Below are 18,420 nucleotides of genomic sequence, written 5' to 3' on the forward strand. Positions count from 1 at the left end.
CATTGCTTGTACCTATGTGTGAGACAATCTGCAGTAACCTTGAAGCCTCAGTCATTAATATGTCATCTTTGTGAAAGAAACCATCTCAGCAGTTTCAGTAAGAATTGCTTGGATATAAGAAACAGTATTTGGGGATGAGGTGATTCAGGAGGGAAAAGTACGTGCTATGTAAGCCTGTCAGCGGTAGGTTGATCCCTGGGACCCACATAAAGACTCCTCAGAGTTGTCCTCTGACCACCATGCACATGTCAGGGCACACACGCGCGCGCGCACGCGCACACACAATAACACACACACACCAACCATGCTTTCAGTTACTGGTATGTCTTCTCTTTTATCCTGATAGTTTCACCTCTCCTTTCTGCGAATTTGGTTAGAACAGTAAGAACAAGGTCATTTAAAAAAATTGACTGATGATACAAATGTTAAATGTAAGACACTTTAAAATGTTACCACTGTTGAAAATAGAAGCGTGTGTAGTATTTAACACCACAAAACAGAAAGCTGTCTACATATCAAATGTGTTTGTTTCTGATGTTGGCGAGGTGAATCTCAGCACCGCTGGTAATAGCTGCTCACACTGGTTCAGTGACTAAGCCCAGGACTCTCCCCCAGCCTTCCCAGACAGACGGGCAGACTCCAGTTGCCTGAGTTGCCACTGCGCTTAGTATGACCTTGACAGTAGCAACCCTATCTTAAGTCACTTAACCTTACAGTTCACAGCAGTCCCAACTGGCCAGCTGGTATCTTCGTCACTGTTGAACTTTCAGTCTTTTGAAACTGTACAGTGTCACTCTCTGGAATGCTGCTTCTCAGGCTGCTGACAGCTTGGTGCTGTCAGAAATCTGCTTAATCACTTATTTGTTTCAATAGGGAAAACTGCCTTCTAATTTTTTCCCTGTTCTTCTCATAAGTGATTTTCATATAGCATGTAGAGCACACACCTGTCTGCTGAGAACAGAATTACCAGCCTTTGATTCTTAGTAGTGGTTCCTTCTTTTGGGTAAATATGAGAGTTGCTTTTGGTAGAATTACTCAGACTTTAAAAATACCTATTTGCTAATACTTTCAAGTAGGTTATATGTAAGATACTCATTTGGGAATGCTAGAAGGAAAATCAGTTTTAAAAGAACAGAGCATCCGGACAGTGGTAGCGCACACCTGTAATCCCAGTACTCTGGGAGGCAGAGGCAGGCGGATTTCTGAGTTCAAGGACAGCCTGGTCTACAGACTGAGTTCCAGGACAGCCAGGGCTATACAGAGAAACACTGTCTCAGAAAAAGAGAAAAAAGAAGAAAAAAGAAAGAAAGAAAAAAGAACAGAGCAGGCTGGAAGTGTAGATCAGTGATAGAACATGTGCTTAGCACACCCAAGGACCAAGTTACTTCCACAGTAACACACACACACACATGCAAACTAAGCAAAAGTAGCTTGTATTCTTTCTGATTGGAGCCTGCACAGGTTTTTTTTTATTTATACATATACATGTACATATATATGTATGTTTTATATCTTATGTGTGTCTTATAAAAATACATGAGTGTTGTTGAGTCACATCCATTTAGAAATATTTGTATTTATTCTTGAACAATTTTACACACATATATAATGTACTTTGACTATCCACCCAAGCTCTCCTCCTGTCCTTCCCTGCTCACACACCTCCAGCATGTGTCTCTCCCACCCTGTCATCCTCCCTGAGTCCAGTTTGTGTGTCTCACACCTGGAGAAAAGTGAGCCCTTACCCTAGTGGCCATCAGTGGCTAATAATAGCTCGTCAGCTGGGAAGGAGCTGCTCTGCGCTTCCCGTCCATGCCGCCATGACTGCTGTCAAGTCGAGAGTGTGCTGCAGTCATGCCAGCAGCAGTGTTTCCTCGGCCCCTCTGCTACTTAACATTTTTCTGTCCCCTCTTCCATGCTGTTTCCTAAGCTTTCTGGAAGTAGATATACAGGTGTCTCAGTTATGCATTGACTTCTCCCTACTGCAAAAAACAGCTTCTGTGATAGGCTGACAACATCACTGATCTATAGGTATTAGCATAAATATTTAGAAGGCAGTTTGACCACATGTTTGTTTAGTACAAACTTTAGTTGTGTTTCCCTCCTGTCCTGCTTAGGGTTTCTACTGCAGTGGGAAAACAACAGGACCTTACACACCTTCATCTTTCAGTTCTATATCCCAGTCCATCATGGAAGGAATTCAGGGATATATCTACCCACACCAGTCACTAATCAAAAAAATGCTATAGCTCCCCACAGGCCAGCGTGGCAGGGTCGCTTTCTCAGGTTGAAGTTCTCTCTTTGACGTCCCTGTCTGTGGCTTTTATCCAGGTTGGGAACCAGCTGTGGCTCTCTCCTACGCTCAGGCCTCAACTGCAGTCAGAAAGCACATGGCTGCTCCTGGAGCAGCCAGACTACTGTGTAATATTTACAGGCATTGTGTCTGTTCGTTTCAAGGATTTAGGTTTGTTTGTGGTCCATGCAGATTGTTTACAGTACATATGCATGTGGCAAGAGCAGGAATGTGTCATAGATTATGTTGATCGTGAATTGATCCTGACAGCCATACCTGAAGCCATGAAATAGGCAGATGTTTGTTTGCAGTTTTGATGTGTTAGCATTTTAGTCCTTTGTAAATAAATATAGTCTGATATAAATATTCTGTTGTATTACCTGAGTTTTATGCCTTGGAACACTTTATAGAACGCACTCCGATTTGAACAGGGTGAATTTCATAATGGTCTGCTTAGACAGAGGGTACCTACCAGGTCAGTGTTGGTGGGAGAAGCCACTGGTGGAGAGAAATGCCTTAGCGGAGGGCTTAGGGAAGGCTCCTCACTGAGAGCAAGAGTCTGATCATAGTTTAGCACGCTTGGAGGCAGATTTAGAAGGCAGATAGAATAGACCGCATGTGTGCCTCAGGTGTGATACTTCATGAGAGTCACTGCTGCGGTCACATATTGTGACACAATTCTGTATGAAACAAGTTAGATCAAATTGAACTAGTTGTGAAATGGTGTTAAATTGGGGTTTTGAATGCCTGTTAAATTCACTCCTGATTTACTTGTATAATAGGTGGCTAAGTTAATGCTAGTGCATGTATGAGAAGGCATATTATTTATTGAACTTGATTTGACCATCCTTTATACCTTATTATAAACAAATAATATTCAAAATATAGAAAATTAATGTGTGTGAAGAAATAGCATGCTTTCAAAGTTAAAGACCTAGAAAACAAGGCCTGGGTGCTACATGCCTGTAATAATCCTTGTCTTCTGGAAGCGACAGCTGGGTGATCAGTCAAGGTCATACTCTGCTAGGTTATAAGGTAGAGGCCAGCCTGGATTAGCCCGCTCATGAAAGGAATGAAAAGCTAGTGTCATGGATACCCAATGGAGTACTTACTTTACATAGAGATTTCAAAGCATAGATAAGAGAGTTACTGGTCATTTCTGTATGCAGGAGGAAATAATTTGTTCTACTTGTTTAAATAGCACATTTCTAATAGGCTGTTCTCTTGACCTTTGCTTCTTTCTCTTTTCCCATTTCCCCTCCCTTTTGGAATCCTCCTTCTGATTCACTAATCCTGAAAGTGATTTTACTACACAGTAAGCCATTTCCTATTTTAATGGAAGTCTAGGCGTTTACTTTCCAAAGGTGCATGCAGCTGAAGGAAAGCTGCCTGCCTTAGCTTACACTGATGGCTTCTCCTCAGGTTGAAGATAATTGTCACTGTAGCTAATTTCTGACTGTGTATGTTTCAAGTAACACGGGGTCAGGGAGGGATGCTCTTGCTCAGGTGTTTGTTTTAGCTGCAGATGCTTCATATAAAACAGGGTTGAGGGACCTTCAAAAGAATCTGCATCATCAAAGTGGATCTGAACTCTTTTTATGTTGCTTTAGGAATGCTTAATGGAATAGAACTAACAAATTAACTTTCTTCCTCAATATACTGTTATGTTAAAGTTTTTAAATTTTTTACTTCCATGCCTTCTGTGTCTTCTATATGGTGGATTAGTTTTATTGCTTTGGAGGGTTCTAACAACACTCATATCCTGTAGTTGTACTTCATGTTTTGTATGGCCAGGAGCATGTCCCTTAACTGCAGTTGATTCTAGGGTAACTAAAATTTCCTGAATGAAACATTGTATTCTAAGTTGTAACAGCACGCTCTTCTACTCCTCTCTAGTGTGGTGATTATTCAGGAAGCTGTGCTTAACTCAGCACAGTGTGAAATAGCCTCTCAGGCTGGTGAAGTCTTCTTCAGTTCCCTACCACAGCCTCCATTTCTTAGTTGGGCAAATTGTTACTTAAATTATACAAGAATTACATCAGTCTGTTTTGTTTTGTTTTGGAGACTGGAATCTCCACACAGGGATGTCCAGACCCACTACATAGACCAGACTGGGTCTTAAAGTCACAGAGAGAGATCTGCCTGCCTCTGCCTCTGCCTCTGCCTCTCCAATACTGGGAATAAAGGCAGATGGCACTCTATCTACTTTATATTCATCTGTGATGTACATGATCCTCCCAGAAGCCTGTTTAAAGTCCTACCTTAGCCTCACCTGTGCTGCTATGAGTGCTTCTTCAGCAGCACTGCAAAGCAGTACTTCTCCATGGGAAAACCTCCTATAGGGATAGGAAAGGAAAGGTAAAGACAAGGAGCTGAAAAGGAATAGCGGGAGACTCGTCAAAATAAGTCATTTATTTACCAAAGTGTGGTGGATTATGCCTAGAATTCATCCCAGTGTTTAGGAGGCTACGGCAGGAGAATTATAACAAGCCAGTGGGTTTATTTCTTGGTTCTGGTTTTATGTGTTCCAACAGAAGGCCCAACAAAGAGGGTAATTGTAATTTTAGCCATGCCACAGAGGAGCTAGTGCTTTGTAGCAAATGGGAGCATGTGGTTGGTTGATTGCCCCATGAGTGTCTGGATTCTAGGTCTACACCTGCCAGCGGGTGGGCCTGAGTTGGTGAGACCTCCCATGGGCCTGGCTGATCCAAATGGATTTTCAGAATGAGCCTCAGCCAGTGGGTAGTAGAGCCCGCTTTTAATCCTAGCACTCTGGAGGCAGAGGCAGACAGATCTCTGTAAGGTATAGGCCAGCCTAATCTACACAGTGAGCTACAGGACAGCCAGGGCTGCACAGAGAGACCCTGTTTTAAGGTGGGGAAAAACCAAACAAAAAACAAAAACTAAAGGAAAAGAATAAGGCTTCCTCTCTCCACCCACTCCTGGAGGTGCTTGGCAGTTACCAGGCGTGCAGGACTCCTGGGTGGCTTCTTGTGGTGGTGACATCACTTCATGCCCTGCTGCATGGAGTTTGTTGTGATGGCCAGCAGGAAGCCCTTGCCTCTGCCACAGAGAATGTTGGACCAGATTCCCCCTGAAGAACCACTTTCCATGTTCATCCTTGAAGATCTTTCTACAGCAGTTCACGCTACCTCCACACTGCAGCACTGTGTGTCCCCACACCTTGTCGCAGGGGTAGAACACAGCTCACCAGTGTGGTGTGTGTATTCTTAGGTCTAGGAGCATGCCCTGAGTGCAGTCAGGCACCCTGAAGTAGGTAGCATAGTCGACACCGATGCCCTACATGCATACTCTGAAGCTCTCCTACAAGTTATGGATACTGTCTGACTTGCTGATCACCCAGCAATTGCTCGGGCCTCTGAACTGGCGCTCAGTGCCAGATTTGCCCACGTTGGCCTACAGGTAGTTCCAGGTGACAAAGCACTGGGAGAAGGCTCCAGATTCCAGATTCCCATGTAGCCCAGGAACGAATGTCATACTTACCCTTGAATGCAAAGTTGAGAATTTGCATGGGGAGGCAGTGGAGGAGATTGGCTAGGTCTCTGCAGCAGAAGGACAAGCACTCCCTGCACATTGGGCTTTCTGTGTATCAGGCGTGTTGATGTATTACACTCAGCAGTGCCAGCATTGTTAGGTATTAGAACAGCTGGAGCAGAGGTAAAGCCCATTCTGTGCACCTACCTGTAATTAGGGGCTCTCAGGGGACCCAGGGATTCCTTACTTGTTCAAGGTCACAGACTATATCTTAAAAGAAAACCCATTCATGGTGACTTTAGATTTTATAAAAGTACTTCTGTTGACCACAAAAGACACTTAAGATAATGAGTAAATGGACAGTTCACATGGATGGAAGGTGACTCTGGGGACAGAGAGGTGGCTCAAGGGTTAAAGCTCTTGTAGACTGGACCTAAGTTAGGCTCCCAGCACCCTAGGAGCAGCTCATAAGCACCTTTCATTGTAGCTCCAGGGGACCTGGGCTCTGTGGGTGCACATGTACTCATGGTGACCCTGTTACCAGCATGCATTTAGTAAGCATCTTAAAACTAGCATCTTGTGCTTTAAAACCTTTCCAGCTGCGTTTTAATTATCAGGTCATAAAAAATTAAATGAGTCTTGGCAATCCAGCAAAGTTTTCTTCCATTCTAATTGAGAATTGCTATGCTGCTTGTCCTGTTGGAGGAAATGTGAAACGCTCTGAACCGATAAGGGTAAGAATAGTCCCTTGTTTGGGTGCTATTGACTTTTTAAAAATATATATAACTATTTTGAAGGAACTCATAGTCACTCACAAAGCTTGAGACCTTCCTCAAGAGGACACACCACTCCCATCAAGTTGTCTGAGGAAGAAAAAGAAAACTGAAACAAAAGCTGTTGTGTGTCCGACAGCTCTGTGTGCGTTTTCTTGCCCCAACTACACCTGAGCTGTCAGTCTAGTAGCATGCGTGTCTCTCATTTAGACCATGACAATGCATGCAGCCATCGTCCTACAGGAGTCTCGGTTCACCTCCCGGAGAGGAGGGCCCATGCCCAGTAGCTCAGGAGCCTCACCACCCCCACTTAGACAGCCCCTTGGTCCTTTTCTGTCTCTGTGCCCTTCGCCCGTTCTGGACATAGTAAGAAACTCGGGTGTTCTAATGCACAGTCCTTTGTAACTGGTGTCTCCACTTGTGTACGTCCCTAGCTCGTGCCTGTCGTAGATCATGATTACTCAACTGGAGTAATTGTGGGGTGTCTTCAAATGCCCAGTGTCTGCCCACTGGTAAGCATGTGGATTGTCTCCACTTGGGACTGTTCTGACTGTATGCTGTTGTGAGTATTAATGCAGTTTTTCATGGTGATCACTTATGGCCGTTTCTCTTCTGTGGGTATTTAAAGGGCAGGTCGTATGCGGATTAATGTTTAGCGTTTTGAAGTATTGTTAGTGTGTTTTCCAAAGCATCTTATCCACATTCCTGCTTGTCAAGAATGAGGCTGCCAGCATCCTTGCCGGAGCCTGCTCAGTGTTATCATTTTCAGCCCAGCATATTATACATGATCAGGATGTATAGGTGTGTGATTATGTATATGTCAACACATCACACAGTGCACACGTGGACATTAGAGGAAAACTTGTCAGTGATTCGAGCACCATAGCCTTATGTGTTCCCTCTGCAGCTCCCAAATAACTGACACAAAGGCCTGTTAAGTTATTCATGAGTGTTAAGCCCTGTGACTGCTCAGATACTCAGCTGTTCTAACCCTAAGCCGTCTACATCCCTGCCACGTGGTCCTTCCCTTCCATCTGAGTTCTGTCCATGTGCGTCCTCATGGCGAATCCTTGGCAGGCAGTCTGCTCCTCACGACTCCTCCTGGACCTTCTGCCTCACGGCCATCTCCGTTCTTCCTCCCTCTCTCCTTTAGGACCTGCCCCTGGGAACAGGAGTTCAGCCATAGGCTGATCAGCTCTTTAGTGACCAATCATAGATAATTGGGGAGCATTCTTTCTGGGAACTGGTCCAGGACAGAGCCAGAGGCTGGGCTGGAATCAGAGCTCTGGCTGAAGTCAGCATCTGAATATGCAGTGCACAGACCAACCCAACGACTTTGTGGGGCCACATCTCTCTTTTACTTTATGTGGGTTCTGGGGGTACACAGCAAGCACCTTAACCTGCTGAACCATCTTGCTAGCCCCTTTGATCATTTTTAAATGAGATTGTCTCTATTGTTTTGAGAGCTCTTTACATATTCTAGGGACCGGTCATATCAGATATATGATTTGCAAATATAACCTCTTACTCTGTGGATTGTGTTTTTGTTTTCTGGATGGTGTCATTTGAAACGCAGACTTCAGGCTTTGCTGTAATCCTTGCTGTGGCTCCTGGTTTCACATTGTCATCGCTGAGAAAGCCTGACCTAACCTTGTGAATCCAAGGCTGCAGGCTGCTTCCTGCTAAGAGTTTTGTGCTTTTACTTCATTACTTTTCTTGTGTTTCATAATAGTCAGGTGCTTTCATTTTAAACTTGCTATCCTATAGATTATATCAGCAGTCAGATCTATGAATTACCACTTTTATTTGCTGCTTCAAAAATTTGGAAAAGAATTTTCATATAGCCTATTGATACTTCATTGGGCTACACTGAAAAATTATATACATCATCAAAAAATACTAATATCCCCATATGGTAAGCTTCAGCGCTCACGGTAAACCTAGTGAGGCATGTATGGAGGTGGGCGTGGAAGCCGTTCTGCTTCTGGGCAGAGTCACGGGCTCCTGGCGGGGCCTAGACTCAGCTTGTCTCCTGGGGAAGATATTTGACTAGCCTTCAGAACAGCCCTACTTCTGAGATCAGCCTGGCTGCTTTCACTCTTGCTACTTTATTTATACAAATTGAAAATGCTAATTTATTTTATGTTAATGTCTGTAAAGATAAACGGTTCATGCAAAACTACCCTTTTGACTTTCAAGAGAAATTAGTTACATTATTCTTGTATTCATCTCACTTTTTAGTGTGGCTTTCAAGACAATTAGCAAAAATGTTAAGGTTATTAAGTAGAATGAAACTTCATGATTCTCTTAGTATAATTCTTTTGGAGAGAGACGTTTAGTGTATTAAGATAATTATTTCTATAATTATTAACAGTTACTTGAGTCTTCTTCTATAGCCATGCTACTAAAAATTTCACATAAAAACACTAAACTGTGGCTAGGGGGCTGGCCCAGTACTTGCTGCATAAATACGAGAACCTGAGCTCAGACCCCCTAGCACCCACACAAGCCACAGGTGACTGTGTGCACAGGGCCTGACCCTGTCAGTGAGAGACCCTGTCTCACCCAGTAAGGCGGGGCTGGAGAGACGGCTCAGCGGTTAGAGCGCTGGCTGTCCTTCCAGAGGGCCTGCGTTTGTATCCAGCATGCACATGGAGCTCACGACCATCTGTAACTCCAGTCTCAGGGGGTCCAGCGCCCTTTTCTGGCCTCCATGGGAACTAGATATATACATGGTACACAGACATGCATACATTCAAAAGACATAAAAATAAATGAATAAAAATTTAAAATGTAAAACATAAGGTTATTTAGAGGGGAATAAAAGAGCTAGCTGTCAGCCCCTGGCCTGTGTATACGCACACGCACAGAAAAGTGAGTATTTCCAGTCAGCCCATGAGTTCTGTCAGAAAGCCCAGCGTCGTAGGTAGACGCCTGTCTTCAGCAGTCCGCCATGCTACTCTTTCTGAAGCACGTATTATAGTGAGAGGATGTGAGGAGTACACAAACTGTTAACTATAGTCGCTTTAACGATTATGTGGCAAAATATATCTGGCATTGTCTAGACAGAATTACAAGTATAATAATTTCAATGAGACAAAACAAACTTTGAGCCAGATGTGAGGATGTATTTGGATGTATGCATGTCGTTTAATCATAGTCTCAATTAAGACTCTGCTGCTTTGGAGATTAAGTGTTCCTGGCTGTAATAATGACAGCTTTTCAAATCTAATTATTATTTCTTGGTGTCGTTGGGAATACTGAGAGGGGCCTGCAGAGTGTTTTAACTGGCCCACTCACGTGCTTGTTTTCAAGTCTCCATTTCCCTCCGTAAGGGGCGAAAGGCTTGAGGCCCCCTCTTCTTCCTGGGCTCCCACTCACCTCCCCTAGAGACCTGACAGTAAAGTCCTCAGCATTGTTTAAACCACTCTGTTATTTTTATTAAATGCATCTTGTAATTGTGTGTATTCTTAAGCTAATTTAAATGTGAACCTGGTTCTGAAAAGCATGTGATGCAAAATTTGACGTGCATGAATTTATCTGCAGTCACGTGTGCTGTGACAGTTTGAAGCCTCCATCATGTTCTGTTGGTTAGGTCTGACAGTGCGCCTGTGTAAAGCTCTGTCTTTGACTTTGTGCCATCAGCACTTACTTGAATTAATAAAGTATCAAAGGGAATTGAAGGAGACTGTTAATTACTTTTGATTCTCTCTGTAATTGGTTCTCTTTGTAACAACTACTGATCCCTTTTGTTTAATAGTGCTTTAAAAGTTAGGAGGGAAAAGAATTAGCCTTTGTCACACACTGCATTGTTCCATCTACAGTTTAGGAATTATCTATCTTGTTATTATATCATAATAATTAATCATAGCTAACGTTTCCCAGCCTATCAGATTGAGAAGTGGACTCCCAGTGTTGGATTTCTCTTAGACAGTGCTGTGTGTGAAGAGTCGGGATTCCAGTCACACATGTTATTCTGCTGCACTGTGTACACTGGCCCTTACTGGGGTTTGTTAGCCCAATCTCTAGTGCCATTACTCCAGGCTCCCGTGGGTGCTGAAATGTGATTATCTCTTTCTTCACTAAAAAATAAATCAAGCCCTGTTAGGAGTTGGAAGCGTGTGGCTATCTGGATTTCTCCTTGGTTTTCATCATCTTTTGAAATGATGTTTTAGAAGTTGGCATTTGATGCACTGTGCCTTACTTTATGCCTGCTAGGGTATCTTTCACTCTTAGAACTTAACCTTATGTAACTTGGTAGGGTTTTGGGGGGTTTTCTTGTTTGTTTTTAGTGGGGGTTTTTTTTCTCTATTTTTGTTCTTGTTGGTGAGAAGTCTGGGTTTGATTTGCTTTAGTCTAGTGGCCCAGCCCTGCTCATGGTAGGCAAGTGCTTTGTCACTGAGTTGTGTGTGACCCAAGCCCTGAGAGTGGACTTTTGTGTTCTGGCTTTCTGGCATTTCTTCACAGCACCCAGTTTGTGTTTCTGCTGTTATTTACTGCTGGATTACAGTCACTTGCATGTGTGCTTCCATCTGTCCACGAGTCAGTATGATGATGCCCTCGTAAGTGCAGGACGAGTCTTTAATAAGGAGTCCTGGTACAGTACACCAGAGATCCTAGGCGACAGCCAGTCATACTTGAACATTTCTCCCTGTTCTTCTGCTCACGCTTTTGTTACAAATGCTCTTTTAAGCTATTTTTAAAAAGAGGAAACGTCGGGGCTGGGCTGGAGAGATGGCTCAGTGGTTAAGAGCACTGACTGCTCTTCCAAAGGTCCTGAGTTCAAATCCCAGCAACCACATGGTGGCTCACAACCATCCGTAAAAGAGATCCGACGTCCTCTTCTGGTGTATCTGAAGATAGCTATGGTGTATTTAGGCCAAAGTGTGCAGGGCCAACCAGAGCGAGCCGGTTGACCAGAGCAAGCAGAGATCCTGAATTCAGATTCCCAGTACAGCTACAGTAAACTCATATACATAAATATAAAACATAAAAGAGGAACCGTCGCTGTGCTCCACAGTTGTCCTTATGGCCAGTCACTGGTGTCCTTACCATTATGCATGGAATAGAAGTAGCTATCATTTACTATGGAGTCGTTCAGTGATGTAGGAAAAGCACTCAAGGCTAGCAAAGAGATCTGGTGACCTAGCAATTATCGAGGTTTTTAATTTTTGAAAGTGTTATTTGTGCGGAATTGGGTTTTATTATTTTTTAGGAATTTTTAATTTACAGTATAGTTATTCTAATGTCTGAGTGGTGTTAAGCCTTCAAGGAACCACTGCTAGGAAATTCTGCCCAGCCTTTAATAAAGTCAGCCCCTCCCATCACTAGGTTATGCCTAGTCAAAGTCTTAAATAGAAGTCTAAAACATAGTTCTTTCTTTCCTTTGAATTAAAGCTGTTTCTAAGTTTTGTTGTTCTGAGCATTATTGTTGCATGATGAAATTTTTCCTGGGAAGACACAACACACAGGTCTGTTCACCCCAGCTAGGGATTTAATAGCAGACTGAAGTATGAACATTACCAAGTCCAAGTTCATGAACCAGTGAGTTTATTGGGGTTACTTACAAGAGTATGGGTGAGGGGCTACTCCCTGGAGCACACATGGCTCAAAGACAGCTACATCACCAATGCCTGCCCAGCAGGAATGGCAGCTCACAAAAGCTAGGAAGCTGGGACACATTGCACAGCCTGCAGCAGCTCCGTAGGTTGCAGTGTCCTTTCCAAGCACCTCAGCTGGTCTAGACTCCTTCCAGGCAGCCGGTCTGCTCTCAGTCCCCTCCGCCCCTCGGCTTGTCTAGTAGTCTTTGTAGCTCAGCTTCCTTTCAAGGTGAGGGACTCTTGGCTTTTCTTTACTGTGGCAGGAGAATCCTAGTGAGTCTGTTCAGTGACAGGGACTTCCTGGAGCTAGTTTGAATTGTCGTCCTTCCTGCTTGGGCTTCCCTGCAGGGTGGAATGTTTTGCCCTTCTCTGTACACAGCCATGTGTGTTTGTAATGTAGATACTTTTGGAGAAGTTGGGTCATTGTGTCCAAAGTTCTATAAGAATGATAGCCACCAGCTAGTTCTTTGTCACACTAGAGTCTATACTCTTTGACCATACCTTAAAAATCAGGCATAGATGCCTGAGACTTGATCATAGTTGGTGAGTGTTTATGTGTATGATAATCTCTAAATCACCAGAGTGAGTCTAGTAAATGGCTGGAGTGAGCTGGAGTTGCCCTGTCGGCACTGATGCAGTTTTGGCTCATGGCCTCTGCTGTGTTTGGTGGCCTCTTTCTTTTGTGTTTGTTTCCTCAGTGATGGATACAAACAGCACTTCCCTGTGGAGAACTGTCTTGGTGGCCATTTATGGTGTTGAGTTAGGTGTGTTACCGTGGAAAGTTTTATCATTACTGATCCTGGGACAGTGAGGAACGGGAGCTATACTGAGAAATAGCAAGGCACGTGTTTTTCTATACTGGCATTAGCATTTCCTTTTTAACATGTAACCATCACTATTTGGCTTTTCCTGTCTAGCCTGTTGTTTTTAACTAATTTTTGTGACTCAGCTGCCTCACATTCTGCTGCTAATTAGTGATGAGACAGACAGCCCTAAGTGGGTGGTGGCGATGTTAAGTGATTGTCCTAGTCCCTTTTCGTTTCTCTTCTTCTGGGGCTTCCCTAACTTTATTATCTTTGTGTAGTTGATCAGTTACCTAGGCGTGATAGGTTTGTTTTTTTCTTTTTGTTTGTTTTAATGTGTGTACTAAACTATCGGCTTTTTAAATAAAAAGGTAACTAAATTTTAACTGTGGGCCAGTTAGTGAAGAGAATCAAATTATTTCTGATAAGTGTTGCTGAGCTGTTGTTTTGCACAGTTTGTTGTTATTCTTGCCACATGTTCTTAGCTGTGCTGTCCACGCGGTTCTGAGCACTTACTGGGTGTCCCTAACTGCTCACATTGGCGTGGTTTTTCCCTCGTGCTTTAGTTTTTGTTAGCTCTTTTTTGGGGTTTGTTTGTTTGTTTGTTGTTTTGTTTTTTGTTTTTTGTTTTTTTATTTTTTTGGAGACAGGGTTTCTCTGTGTAGCCCTGGCTGTCCTGGAACTCACTATGTAGACCAGGCTGGCCTCGAACTCAGAAATCCACCTGCCTCTGCCTCCAAAGTGCGCCACCATGCCTGGCTTTTTTTTTTTTTTTTTTTTTTTTTTTTTTTTTTTTTTGGTTTGTTAGCTCTTAAAGTGTTAGCTGTTTCAAAAAGACTAGGAACGTCCTCTGATTAAAAGCATAATATCCCCAAAGGATAGTGAAGTAATATTCTTAAACTAGGCATATTTTTGATAGTTTGTGACTTTTCATACCTGGAGGCTTAAAATTAAAACTTAACATCATAAAATGAACTAGCAGTTGAAGTGAAAAGAAATAATTTTCATTTCCTAATTTGTGCTTGGCACAGTCTTCTAACAACACACAAAAGAGATGGAGGTGTTGAGCTGGTGTTGCCCACCACCTGCAATCCCACCAGGCATGGGGTGGAGTGGAGGCAAGATGTAAATTCCAGGCCAGCCTGAGCTAACGGACTGCAGAGCCTCTGTACTCTGGCCACTGATGAAAGGAAAATAGCGTTACAGTGAGCAGAGGAATGGTCTCTAAGGAGTACCGTCTGTCCTGTCGTGGTGACTGTCCTAATGCTTTGTTGCCCGGTGAACCCTCCACTCTAACAGTAGACACTTCCGAGTTTTCTTCTTAGTGCAGTAGTTAATCGGGGTTCTTTGGGGGATGTGTTTTTAAAGATATTTGTACTTATACTTGACCAGTTTCATATGAATGCAGTTAACTTGATTACACTTAACCCAAATCCCAGTTTTCCATTCCCCCTCCTCCTCCTTCTCCTCCTCCTCCCCCAGTAACTCACTCAGTCCAGTTAATACTGCCTGTATGCCCCGGGCTGTGGTGGCGCACGCCTGTAATCCAGCACTCTGGGAGGCAGAGGCAGGCGGATTTCTGAGTTCGAGGCCTGCCTGGCCTACAGAGTGAGTTCCAGGACAGCCAGGGCTATATAGAGAAACCCTGTCTCGAAAAAATCAAATCCAAAAAACCAAAAATAAAATAAAATAAAATAAAAAAATACTGCTTGTATGCACATAGGTATGAGGCTATCCACTGAGGCATGGACAACCTACTGTCAGCCACACACTCTAAAAATAACGAGTCTCTTTGAACAGCCAACAACTGTCAATAACTCCTCAGCTCTGGGTAGGAATCACTGAGCCCTCACTCCCCTATCCTTGCGCTAACGTTGACTGGTTTAAACTTGTCCAGGTAACCAAGGTCCCTGTGCTTTCATGAGTGCACTGTCCCCATCGTATCCAGAGGACAGCATTTCACCGCATTCCTGCATTGTCTGATCCTTAAATTCTTTCTGTCCTCTCCCACCCTCAAAATGCACACTTCCTCTGTGAGTTGGGGGCCTTGGGAGTAAGAGACAAGGAAGACAGGAAGGCAGTAGACTTGTCCTTGGGAGTAAGAGACAAGGAAGACAGGAAGGCAATAGACTTCCTATTCAGGGACAGACACACAGCAGGGCACTCTCAGGGCTTGGACCAGTTGTGTGTCTCCATATCACTGCCTGCTGCAAGAAGCTTCTCTGACCACACTTTAGAGCAGCACGTATCCATAGATGTAAATACAAGCATGGAGAAACCAGGTCAACAGTGCGGCTGTTTAGCACAGCAACCATAGTGTGTTCTCCACTAGGGCTGGTGGCCTCCCCAGCCAGGAGGTGTTGGCCAGCCTTACAGAGCAGGCCTCGGGTCTAATCAGAAAGGCTCCCATAAAAGTCTGTGGCAGTATCTCAGCTTGCTGGGCATAGCTTGTATGGCAGGTCAGTATTGCAGCGGGGACCACCACTGGGTAATGCTATTGATGCCTTACCCAACCCCACCTGGTGCCCTGTGCAGCACCTTCCAGCACTATGAACGCTAGCCAGCAGGGAAGAAGTTCCAGGCCAGTTCCAAATTGATTTCTCTATGTCCTGCAACTAGAATGTGTGGTGTCTTTAGCAGCATGGCCTTACTATCTAGTTATAGTGGGCAACCAAGAGCTATGGTTGTACCCTGTGGTGTCTGGGTGGTCAGTGGGTCTTCTTGACCAGTAATATGCAGGGTGATATCCCATAACAGGCACTGAAATCCTTAACCGCTATGAAACCTTGGACTCTTGATGTGAATTCATTGTTATTAAATGTCGGTTGCCCTACTTAACTCTCTTACAGTAGACTCGTTTTAAAAGCTTCTTTTGTAATAATTACTTTTTTTACACTCCATACTTTATTGCCCCCCACCCCTCTCCACGCTCTGGCTGCTCCACATCCCATACCTCCTCCCCTGCCTGTCTCCGGGTGGTTGTTCCCACCTTCACTCCCCCTGACCTCTAAACTCCCTGGGGCCTCCAGTCTCTTGAGGGTTATGTGTATCATCTCTGAATGAGCACAGACCCGGAAGTCCTCTATTGTATGTGTGTTGGGGCCTCATATCAGCTAGTGTATGCTGCCTGTTTGATGGTCCAGTGTTTGACGGATCTCGGGGTTCCAGATGATTTGAGACTGCTGGTCCTACAGGATTGCCCTTCTTTCAGCCTTCCCTAATTCAGCCACAGGGGTCAGCCACTGTTGGTTGGGTGCAAATATCTGCATATAACTTTTTCAGCTGTTTGATGGAGCTTCCGGAGTACGGTCATGTTAGGTCCCTTTTTGTGAGTGTTCCGTAGCCTCAGTAATAGTGTCAGACCTTGGGACCTCTCCTTGAGCTGGATCCCACTTTGGGCCTGTACTGGACCTTCTTTTCATCAGGCTCCTCTACATTTCCATCCCTGTAACTCTTTCTGACAGGAACAATTATAGGTCAGAGTTGTGACTGTGGGATGGCCTCCCCCTTCCTCATTTGATGCCTTGTCTTCCTGCTGGTGGTCTCTTTAAGTTCCCTCTCCCTACTGTTGGTCATTTCATCTAAGGTCCCTCCCTTTGAATCCTGTGAGTCTCTAACTTCCCAGATCTCTGGAAGGTCCCCCTGCCCCCCACCTCCTATCTCCCAAGCTTGCCTGCTTCCATTCTTTCTGCTGGCCCTCAGGGCTTCAGTCCTTTTCCCTCACACAGTACCAGATCAGGGTCCCCTCTTTCCTCCACTCCCTCCCACCCACCCACTGGCCACTTTCCCTCCCAGGTCCCTCCCTCCCAAGTGGGCCTGAGGCGTCCTCACTTGGGCACTTCAGCTTGTTGACTTTTTTGACTTCTGTGGACTATATCCTGGGTACTCTGTACTTTTTAACATCCACTTGTTAGAGAGAACATGCCATGCTTGTCCTTTTGGGTCTGAGTTACCGCACTCAGGGTGATATTTTCTAGTTCCATCCATTTACCTGCAAAACTCAGGATGTCCTCTTTCTTAATAGCTGAGTAGTATTCCATTGTGTAAATGAACCACATTTTCTGTGTCCATTCTTCTGTTGTGGGACATCTGGGTTGTTTCCAGCTTCTGGCTATCACAAGGCTGCTGTGAACATAGTGGAACACGTGCCCCTGTGACATGGTGGGGCTTCTTTTGGATAAATTTCCAAGAGTGGTATAGTCGGGTCTTCAGGTAGATCTATTTCCAATTCTCTGAGGAACCTCCAGACTGATTTCCAGAGTGGTTGTACCAATTTGCAATACCACCAGCAATGGAGGAGTGTTCCCCTTTCTCTACATCCTCTCCAACATGTGTTGTCACCTGAGGTTTTGAGCTTAGCCATTCTGATTGGTATAAGGTGGAATCTCAGGATCATTTTGATTTGCATTTCTCTGATCACTAAGGACATTGAACATTTCTTTAGGTGCTTCTCAGCCATTCAAGATTCCTCAGTTGTGAAATCTTCACTTAGTTCTATACCCCATTTTTTGACTGAGTTGTTTGGTTTTTTGGTAATTAGTTTCTTGAATTCTTTATATATTTTGGATATTAGCCCTCTTCAGATGTGGAGTTAGTAAAGATTTTTTTTCCAGTCTATAGGTTGCCCATTTGTCTTATCGACTATGAATGTCCTTTGCCTTACAGAACCTTTCCAAATTCATGAGGTCCCATTTATCATTTCTTGATCTTAGAGCATGAAGATTGAAAAACATTTTTTAAAAATGTGTATGAATGTTTTACTCACATACAGTGGTATACCACACACATGCCAGGTTCTCATGGATGGCAGAAAAGGTGGTAATTCCCCTGGAATTCCCTGGAACATGAGTGACAGATGGTTGTGAGCCACCCTGTGGGTGCTATGACCCAGACCCTAGTCCTTTGCAAAAGCAGCCAGTACTCTTAACCCGAGTCATATCTCTAGCCCCTTAAACCCCCAGGCAGGGGTTATTTCTGTATTTGGTGGCTATATTGTGTCACTTAGTGTGTCTGATACTCCATACTCGCATGAGTTTGATTGATTGACCAGCATTTATTACGTTAACCTTTCCCCCAGTGATCTCATGTCAGTGATTCTTACAGTTACTATCTGCATTTATGCTTGTGCCACATCAGAAGACACTAATACCAGCATCATGTTTGTGATCTGTGTCTGACATCAGCAGCAGACTGATTCCCTTGGGCTTTCTTTCCAATAGGCCACAACTGAACGGCCTTTCATACAGAAGCTCTTCCGCCCTGTGGCCGCCGATGGACAGCTGCATACACTTGGAGATCTCCTCAGAGAAGTCTGTCCTTCCGCAGTTGCCCCGGAAGGTAAGGTGCTTAGCATTGCTGCCATTTCTCTTCTAAACCTTTGGTTGCTGAGGTTAGAGTGTTCTACAGCTGCACATTTTAGGAAGAATTTTCCTTACCTATTAAGGGGAAAAATCTTT

General features: G+C 44.1%; 1 protein-coding gene across 3 annotated transcripts in view; it reads left to right on the forward strand.

Annotated features, from left to right (window-relative positions):
- Positions 1 to 18,420, forward strand: part of Atg5 (autophagy related 5) — a 100,649-nt gene that overhangs the window by 65,975 nt on the left and 16,254 nt on the right. For all 3 annotated transcript variants that reach the window (XM_052163930.1, XM_052163929.1, XM_052163931.1), the window contains one exon: positions 18,184 to 18,301. In XM_052163930.1, the coding sequence (XP_052019890.1) occupies positions 18,184 to 18,301 (118 nt within the window). The remainder of the gene's footprint in view (positions 1 to 18,183; positions 18,302 to 18,420) is intronic.

This window comes from Apodemus sylvaticus, chromosome 19 (genome assembly GCF_947179515.1).
Source record: "Apodemus sylvaticus chromosome 19, mApoSyl1.1, whole genome shotgun sequence".
NCBI classification, from domain to species: Eukaryota; Metazoa; Chordata; class Mammalia; order Rodentia; family Muridae; genus Apodemus; species Apodemus sylvaticus.